We start from the raw sequence: 10,163 nt of genomic DNA, 5'->3' as shown, positions 1-10,163 counted from the left end.
CCATTTATTAAATAGGGAATCCTTTCCCCATTTCTTGTTTTTCTCAGGTTTGTCAAAGATCAGATGGTTGTAGATGTGTGGTATTATTTCTGAGGCCTCTGTCCTGTTCCATTGGTCTATATATCTGTTTTGGTACCAGTACCATGCTGTTTTGGTTATTGTAGGCTTGTAGTATAGTTTGAATGCCTCCAGCTTTGTTCTTTTGACTTAGGATTGTCTTGGCAATGTGGGCTCTTTTTTGGTTCCATATGTACTTTAAAGTAGTTTTTTCCAATTCTCTGAAGAAAGTCATTGGTAGCTTGAAGGGGATAGATTGAATCTGTAAATTACTTTGGGAAGTATGGCCATTTTCACGGATATTGATTCTTCCTATCCATGAGCATGGAATGTTCTTCCATTTGTTTGTGTCCTCTTTTATCTCATTGAGCAGTGGTTTGTAGTTCTCCTTGAAGGTCCTTCACATCCTTTGTAAATTAGATTCCTAGGTATTTTATTCTCTGTGTAGCAATTGTGAATGGGAGTTCACTCATGATTTGGCTCTCTGTTTTTCTCTTAATGGTGTATAGGAATGCTTGTGATTTTTGCACATTGATTTTGTATCCTGAGACTTTGCTGAAGTTGCTTATCAGCTTAAGGAGATTTTGGGCTATGGGGTTTTCTAAATATACAATCATGTCATCTGCAAACAGGGACAATTTGACTTCCTCTTTTCCTGATTGAATACCCTTTCTTTCTTTCTCATACCTGATTGCCCTGGCCAGAACTTCCAACACTATGTTATATAGGAGTGGTGAGAGAGGGCATCCTTGTCTTTTGCCGGTTTTCAAAGAGAATGCTTCCAGTTTTTGCCCATTGAGTATGATATTGGCTATGGGTTTGTCATAAAATAGCTCTTATTATTTTGAGATACGTTCCATCAATTTAAAAAATGTTTTTAAAGTGATGGCCATTCTTGCAGCAGTAAGGTGGTATCAAATTCTGGTTTTGATTTGCATATCCCCAAAAATTATTGATGTTGAGCATTTTTCATATGTTTGTTGACCATTTGTGTATCTTCTTTTGAGAATTGTCTATTCACGTCCTTAGCCCATTTTTGACGGCATTGTTTTTCTCTTGCTGATTTGTTTGAGTTCTTTGTAGATTCTGCATATTAGTCTTTTGTGGGGTGCATAGTTTGCAAAGATTTTTTTCCTACTCTGTGGATTGTCTGCTGATTATTTCTTTTGCTGTGCAGAAGCTTTTTAGTTTAATTGAGTCCCATCTGTTTATCTTTGTTTTTGTTGCATTTGCTTTTGGGTTCTTGGACATGAAGTCTTTGCCCAAGCCATTGTCTAGAAGGGTTTTTCCTCTGCCATATTCTAGAATTTTTATGGTTTTAGGTCTTAGATTTAAGTCTTTGATCCATCTTGAGTTGATTTTTGCATAAGGTGAGAGATGAGGATCCAGTTTCATTCTTCTACATGTGACATGCCAGTTATCCAAGCAACATTTGTTGAATAGGGTGTCCTTTCCCTAGTTTATATTTTTGTTGTCTTTGTCAAAGATCATTTGACTAAGTATTTGGCTTTCTTTTTGGGTTCTCTATTCTGTTCCATTTGTCTATGTGCCTGTTTTTATGCCAGTTCCATGCTGTTTTGGTGACTATAACCTTGTAGTATAATTTGAAGTCAGGTAATGTGATGACCTCAGGTTAGTTGTTTTTGCTTAATCTTGCTTTGGCTATGTGGGCTCTTTTTTGGTTCCATCTGAATTTTAGGATTTTTTTTTCCTAGTTCTGTGAATATTGATAATGATATTTTGATGGGAATTGCATTGAATTTGTAGATTGCTTTTGGCATTATGGACATTTCACAATATTTATTCTACCCATTCCTGAGCATGGGATGTGTTTCCATATGTATTGTCTGTGATTTCTTTCAGCAGTGTTTTGTAGTTTTCCTTGTGGAGGTCTTTCACATCTTTGGTTAAGTATATTCCTAAGTATTTTGCTTTTTTGGCAGCTATTCTAAAAGGGGTTGAGCTCTGAATTTGATTCTCAGCTTCGTTGCTATTGGTGTATAGCAGTGCTCCTAATTTGTGTACATTGATTTTGTATCCTGAAACCTTCTGAATTCATTTATCAGTAATGGGGGCTTTTTGGATGAGTCTTAAGGGGTTTCTAGGTATACAATAATATCATCAGCGACCAGTGACAATTTTACTTCCTCTTTACCGATTTGGATGCCCTTTCTTTCTCGTCTGACTGCTCTGGCTAGAACTTCTAGTACTGTGTTGAATAGAAATGGTGAAAGTAGGCATTCTTGTCTTGTTCCGGTTCTCGAGGAGAATGCTTTCAAGTTTTCCCATTCAGTATAATGTTGACTGTGGATTTGTCATAGATGGCTTTTTCACCTTAGGGTATGTCCCTTCTATACCAGTTATGCTGAGGATTTTAATCATAAAGGGATGCTGGATTTTGTCCATTGCTTTTTCTGAGTCTGTTGAGATGTGATTTTTTTTCTCTTTTTTAGACTGTCACTCTGTCGCTCAGGCTGGAGTGCAGTGGCGTGATCTTGGCTTACTGCAACCTGTGTCTTCTGGGTTCAAGCGATTCTCCTGCCTCAGCCTCCCGAGTAGCTGGGATTACAAGCACCTGCCACAATACCCAGCTAATTTTTCTCTTTTTAGTGGAGACAGAGTTTCACCATGTTGGTCAGGCTGGTCTCGAACTCCTGACCTCAAGTGATCCGCCTGCCTTGGCATCCCAAAGTGTTGGGATTACAGGAGTGAGCCACTGTGTCTGGCCTTTCTTGAGCTCACTGACTCTCCTCTGCTTGATTCATTCTACTGCTGAGAGTCTCTAGTGAATTTTTCAGTTCAGCAAATGTATTTCCCAGTTTCAAGATTTCTGTTTGATTTTTAAAAATTATTTTAATCTGACTGGGTGTGGTGGCTCACACCTGTAATCCCAGCACTTTGGGAGTCCAAGGTGGGTGGATCATGAGGTCAGGAGTTCGAGACCAGCCTGACCAACATGGTAAAACCCCGTCTCTATTAAGAATACAAAAATTAGCTGGGCATGGTGGCGCACGCCTGTAGTCCCATCTACTCAGAAGGCTGAGGCAGGAGAATCGCTTGAACCCGGGAGGCGGAGGTTGTGGTATGCTGAGATTGTGCCACTGCACTCCAGCTTGAGCAACAGCTGTCTCAAAAGAAAAAAATCTATTTTAATCTCTTTGTTAAATTTCTGAATTATTTTTTCTGTGTTATCCTGGAGATCACTGAGTTTCCTTAAAACTGCTATTTTGCGTTGTTGGTCAGAGAGTTCATTTATTGCCATCTCACTGAGGTCATTCACTGACTGGTTCTTTGCTTTGTCTGTTTAGGGAGGTCTTCGTTCCTTGTTTGCTGTTGCTTCTTGTGGATGTACATCTGTGTCTTTGCATTGAAGCATTAGTTATTTATTCCCATTTCCTCTGTCTTGTTTCTCTTTTTATTGGATCCATTTGCTTAGAGATTCTTTGTATTTTACCTGCAGATTTCTTTTTTCTTTCACTAGGTCACTGCTTCTTTTCAGCACCAGACGGCATCTTAAACCCGTCTGCCTTAGTTCTAGTAAACAATCAAAATGCCACTCATCTTGAATAGGGGAGGCCCCCAAAGGGATATCTTGTTAGTGTGGGAAGACTGGCTAGGCAGCCTCTGTGCCCAGGGCACCTGTGGAACGAACGTCCTGCAGTGTGGTGCTGCTGAGTAGCCACTTTGATTTGGTGTCTTCTTTGGCTGAGTGACAGAACAGAGTTTCTAAAAGGCTGGGGGTGGAAGTGGCACCTCTCTCCTTTATCTCTGGCCGTCCTGGAGGATATGTCTGCCTCTAAGGTATCACCAATGCTTTCCATGGGTTAAGGCAGGGACAGTTCTCCTGCCAGGGAGCCCAAGATGGTGGGGAAGCTGATCGTCCACCATGATCCCTCTTTTAGCATAGAAACCATGAGTCAGGGAAATTTCCCACGTGCTTAGTGCCAAGGCAGGTTGGGGAAGGAATGGTACAGAGATGAAAGTCCGATTCTGTTCCTGTCTCCTTAGAGTGTTTTCATTTCTCTGTGGCCCTGAGAACTGTCTCATCCTCATGTTTGAGTTCTGGGGTATTGCTGGCAGTGTGTACCTGATTTTCATTTTCTGTTGTGGAGAGTGAAGCTAGCTCGCTTCTATACCCGCATTTTGGAACTGCAAGTCCGGAAATTATTTTCTTATGTGTGTGTTTGAGGTTTACTTATAGACACCATGATAGAATGAATTTGTTTCTCTTTCATGTGAGGAAAATAGGACGTTGTTAACTGTGGTGCGTGGCACAGATCTACTTGAATAATCTTTTGGTTAAGAGAAAAGCACTTGATAAATTCTTGACTTTTTTTGTAAGTCTCTCCTAAAACACTGAGACAACAGAGCAGATGGCTTCATACTGAGTTATACAACCAGTAAGTGATGCAGATGTGATAGGAAGGTTCAGAGAAATGGGCCGTCTTGCTGTCACTAACTGATCAAAAAGGGAATGTTTGGTGCAGTCTGGTGACTGTCTTGGACTTTAGAAAAGCCAGTTTCATAAATTCAGAAAGTAAACCTTTTCCATTGTGTGCCTGAAGAGTTAAAAGGTGAATTGCTTCACAGGGACTGTGATTTCTGAAAGTGGATGTTCTGTCTAAACGTAGCCATCCTGATGCAGAAGTGCACCTTTGTCAGATGTGTTCTGATTACAATTTTAAAGGACGTTACAAATCACAAAGTAGGTGGCAGAAGCCTGTAACTCTTCTTTTAGGTTAGGCTCAGAATCTTCTGAAAGTGATGAAGCTCCTAACAACTGCCAAGTGGATTTTAAGTTATGTTCGCAGAGCCAGTGGGGGAAAAAACCAGCCCAGGAAATGATAGAAGCACTGCTTGGGTAAAATGATGTCATATTAATATGCCACAGAAAGAAGGCAGATCTAATCAACTCTTTTTTTAAAAAAATATTTTCTTTTATAAAAAAACAATGATTGGGAACCTAATTTTCAGTACTTAAATATTACCTTTGATATAGCTAAAATTAATGGTTACTGATAAAAACACAACTTTTTGAAAACAAAATTCTTCTCTTTTACCATATTCCCAGAGGGAAAGCCCTAACATTTCTCTGAAAGAGAAATCACAGTCCCTGCCCTATTGTGGAACTTGTGACCTAGTTGGGGCCGGATTGGGGTGGGGTAGGAAGACATAATTTTAAAACAATTAGACAAACCTCCAGTTTCAGCAAATGCAAGATATTAATAAATGGTAGGATACACACACACACCTGATAAAGGAATTTCAAATAGGGAAAATCCTCAGAGGGAAGAGACTAATCAGGAGGGCTTTATGAAGACAGTAAACCTTGAACTGGGCTTTTGAAACAAAACAGTTTAATTAGTGAAAAGAAATAAGGAAAGGATTTTCTTTAGGGATAGTACAATAAATAGAATATTGGTAACAGTGGACAGTTCTTGATTGCTTGTTTTATATATATATACACACACACACACACACACACACACACACACATATATATATATTTATTTATTTTTTGAGATGGAGTCTCGCTCTGTCACCCAGGCTGGAGTGCAGTGGCACGATCTTGGCTCACTACAACCTCCGCCTCCGCCTCCTCGTTCAAGCGATTCTCTTGCCTCAGCCTCCCAAGTAGCTGGGACTACAGGCATGTGCCACTATTCTCAGCTAATTTTTGTATTTTTAGTAGAGACAGAGTTTCACCATGTTGGTCAGGCTAGTCTCAAACTCCTGACCTCAGGTGATCCGCCCACCACAGCCTCCCAAAGTGCTGAGATTACAGGCGTGCGTGAGCCACCACGCCCGGCCTGACTGCTTATTTTATCTAAAGAACTACTCTAAGTGGTTATCATTATTAATACTGAAATTATTTACTTTTAAGCATAGTATGTACTGTGTTCTCATTTAAATTTTATGTCAGTTCTGAAGCCCTGTCATTAGTAGTTATGTTCATATTACAGATGAGGAACTAAGGTGCTGAGAGATAGGAGTGCCAACAAGAACAGTGCCTGGCACAAAGCAAATGCTCAGTAAACATTTGACAAATGAATAACTGAGCGAGCAAACATGCCCAAGATCGTTCACACAACTGAGTGCCAAATTTGACCGACTAAGGCTCACTTTTAGCCTGCACACTACATGTCTTTATTTGGATGAAGTGAGAACATTTATGAACAGAAAAAAATGCATGTGGCAGATGAAAAGGTTTAAATAAGGGAAGAATTACAAGTGGTTTCACTGATGAAATAATTAAAGAGGCAGTAGAGTGTTGATAGTAAGAGCCAAGTCTTTAGAGCCAGAAAGATCTGATTTGAAATCCTGTTTCCTGTACTTATTAGTTGTATAACCTCCTTGATAGACAGCCTCACCTCTCTTTACCTCAGTTTTGTCATCTGTAAAATGGAATAATGATCATTTCCTAGTAGGAATGTGGGATTAAGAGGGATAATACATAGATCTTGGCACTTAGTAAATACTCAATAAATAATTAGAATAATTGTTACTAGCAGTTAGTTCTTGAGAAAGAGAAATGACTTAATGGAGATGGTCCAGGGGAAGCGGAATCTTGCAGTGGCAGCTGGGATAAATTAGAAATCAAGAGAGCACAGGCAAGAAGAGTAGACAGTTGTTGAAGTCATGTAGTTACCAGGTACTGCAGTGAGAGAGCAGTAGTATGAATGAGAGAAAGGGGGGACGGGGGGGGACAGACGGACAATGTAACATCATAATCAGAATGTTGTGATAAATTTATCGGCATTTTATATCTTTTTGGAGAATTCTGAGGTGGTTGTAGACAGTCTGTCACTGGAGTTAGTATTTAAATGTCCTTCGGCTTGTAGCTCAAAGCTCAGGAATTACTGTTCTAATTATGGCATCCTGAATATATTGGCAAAACTTACTTTCCCTTTCTGGCCATCTCACCACCACCAAAATAATGTCAGTTTTCTCATAGTTTTTTGAGATCTAAAACAATCCGCATGCTCTCCACACATACTCCTCCCCCAGGTGTGTGTTTCCTCCAACACGGTCTGCTGACTGAAAACCCATGTCTTTTTTATTTCAGTGCAAGCAGCTAATGACTCAGTCTGTAGACTCCAACAGAGGGAGCAGGAACGAAAAAAGGTAAAAGATCATTTAGATAACGGGGCATATAAGTCTTGGGTGTTTGTTATATTATTAGCAATTGCTTTTGATCAGAAAATTCTCTGAATGCAGTGATTTTTACATATTTTAAAATGGCTGATTCATTGAAGATGTGTTGAGGTATGGTCACGTGGTCATACCATCAATATTTTTAGAAATTGAAATTGCAGAACTCTCTTTTTTTGTTTTCAATATTTCCATCTTTTCCCTGAAAGTGGTATTTGTCTCCTGGAGGAGAGAGAAAATAGGACTTTTACATGTAACAACAAATATCCACCAGATTGGAGATATAAAGCTTTCCTCTGAGCCAGAAGTATTGAGTATATTATGTATATTTCTTCCAGAAAAGGAAGCATTCGTGCCTGTGGATAGGTTATTTAATGAATAGCCATAGGAGTATTTGAATCATTTGCTGGGCAGTGCTTTGCTTATTTGCATTATATGTTAACTAAATTCAGATGTGGAAAAACAGCACAAGAATTTAAGTTCCTGTGATAATTTGGTGTTTTTCACTTGCAGTTATCATCAAGTGTTTTTGTAACTTACTCATTGCTCTAAACTAATGAAGATACATCTTACACTTATTAAAAAACAGTGAAAAGACTAAGTCACTCTGAAAATAACGCCTTTTTGCTTGTGTGTGTATCGACAAATGTTACTGTCTCCATTTATCTGGATGTGCTGTGGTTAATCCACAGTAATAGTTCAGATCTGTGACTGTTTAAAAATTTAATGGAATGAGCCTTCTCAGAGTTTCAGTGTCTGTACCCTCTGCTGAAACCTAAATGTTGATATAAAGTTTGAAAAGTCAACAATTTGCTAATTTACACTTTATTGAAAGGACTTGACATTGAAGACAGATGGGAATGCTGCCCAAGGATAGTGGGACTCCTCAGGCCATTCGGGAAGCAGGGCCATGGCTGAGCTCCTGGATGAAGTGGCAAGGCAGATCTGTGGTCAGGGAAGTTTGTGTCAGGATGGGGAGCTTGCACAGCGTGCAGAGAGTGCTGGAAAGGCAGGCAGGGTTGGGGGATGTAAGTGGACCATGACAGACTGGACAGCAGATACATTTTTAATTCCTCTGCTTTGCTAGGTGCCACTGGGGATGATGGATTTTGTTAATTTTAGGGCAGTTCCTACCCTTAAGGAGCTAAAAGTCGTGGAGTCCCAAAGCGCTAACCCTGTAATAATAGAGGGTAAAGTGAGAACTGTGATCATTACTAAGAACTTTTTAGGATCTTGGCAAAAGTGTAATTTATTAGGAAGACGATGGTATTCAAGCCTGACCTTGATTGGTAGGAATTCAGTTGCTGGAAGATGAGAAGAGAGATATTATGGGGCAAGGAATACATTGTAAGTAAAGGCGAAAGATGTGAGAAGTCAGTATTGTCTTGTGGACCTGGTATGGAGACTGTCTGAATGGACATTTCTAGAGATTATTGTGGACGATCTTAAATGCTGTATTAAACAATTTGTTGTGGGGACATCAGAAACTTTCTGTTTTTTGAGAAGCCGAATAACTATCTGATAGAACACTGGCTGTACATTTCAACACAGGCGGTTCTCTTGGCTCTCAAAATAAAAATGAGGATGTATCGTATGCTACGTGTTACCTCTCTGACATGTTGCTGTATGATTTAAGTAGATTCAGGTGAGTGTACACCAGCACATTAATCGGTCTGTTTTTCTAAGACATTGTCAAAGCAGTTATTGTTTGAAAAATGGCAATTTTTGTCATTCTTGAGCAGAAGGAACTGAAAATTAAATTTTAATTTGAACAGTTTCTCTTGTCGCTTTGAACTATTTCTACTGTGGTGTATTGGCCCTGTGTATAGTAGGAAGATGACCAGATTGGGTAAGAAATACCTGGCTTCTTTTATTTCTGGTATTGGTTCCCTTTGCTAGCTAGCTATAAGCCCTTGGATAAATCCTTGAGCTTCCAGCTCCTCGTCTGCAAAATAATAATCTATTCTACTTATCTGATAGATCGAAGGGTAAATTGCATTGTAAAAAGTATTTGAAATGACTTTGAAAATTGTATCTCAGTGTCAAAATGTAGAGTAGCATTTTTTTTCCTGCCAGCTATTTGTTTAAGATGAGAGCAGTCACTGTGTGGATAAGAGCCCTGCCGTAGTCTGTTAGAGTCTGTGAAGAAGCACTTGACAAACCTTCCCATTGATGATTTTGCAAATTAAAAAGTGCTGTCTATCCCATGATTTAAAAAGCACTGGCCACAAGAAGTAAGAATATTTTAAGCCGGGCGTGGTGGCTCACACCTGTATCCCAGCACTTTGGGAGGCTGAGGCGAGCAGATCACTTGAGGTCGGGAGTTTGAGACCAGCCTGACCAACATGGGAAAACCCCGTCTCTCCTAAAAGATACATAATTAGCTGGACGTGGTGGTGCATGCCTCGTTTAATCCCAGCTACTGGGGAGGCTGAGGCAGGAGAATCACTTGAACCCGGGAGGCGGAGGTTGCGGTGAGCCGAGTTTGCACCATTGCACTCCAGTCTGGGCAACAAGAGTGAAACTCCATCTCAGGAAAAAAAAAAAGAATATTTTAATATTTAATATGAAGTACATTTCTTTTTTTATTTTTCTTTTTTTTTTTCTTTGAGACGAAGTCTCACTCCGTCGTCGCCCAGGCTGGAGGGCAGTGGTGCAATGGCTCTCTGCAATCTCCGCCTCCCAGGTTTAAACTGTTCTCCTGCCTCAGCTTCCCAAGTAGCTGGGATTACACCTGTAATCCTAGCTAATTTTTGTATTTTTAGTAGAGACAGGGTTTCGCCATGTTGGAGGGCAGTGGTGCAATGGCTCTCTGCAATCTCCGCCTCCCAGGTTTAAGCAGTTCTCCTGCCTCAGCTTCCCAAGTAGCTGGGATTACACCTGTAATCCTAGCTAATTTTTGTATTTTTAGTAGAGACAGGGTTTCGCCATGTTGGCCAGGCTGGTCTTGAACT

At 40.0% G+C, this 10,163-nt stretch overlaps 1 protein-coding gene across 4 annotated transcripts in view; it reads left to right on the top strand.

Annotated features, from left to right (window-relative positions):
* The window catches only part of BLOC1S5 (biogenesis of lysosomal organelles complex-1, subunit 5, muted), a 65,415-nt gene that overhangs the window by 45,612 nt on the left and 9,640 nt on the right, over positions 1-10,163 (top strand). For all 4 annotated transcript variants that reach the window (XM_011962657.1, XM_011962658.1, XM_011962660.1 and 1 more), the window contains one exon: positions 7,124-7,182. In XM_011962657.1, coding sequence (XP_011818047.1) covers positions 7,124-7,182 — 59 coding nt within the window. The remainder of the gene's footprint in view (positions 1-7,123; positions 7,183-10,163) is intronic.

This window comes from Colobus angolensis, unplaced genomic scaffold (assembly GCF_000951035.1).
Source record: "Colobus angolensis palliatus isolate OR3802 unplaced genomic scaffold, Cang.pa_1.0 Scaffold6, whole genome shotgun sequence".
Classification (NCBI taxonomy): Eukaryota; Metazoa; Chordata; class Mammalia; order Primates; family Cercopithecidae; genus Colobus; species Colobus angolensis.
This window is presented reverse-complemented; position numbering and strand designations above follow the sequence as displayed.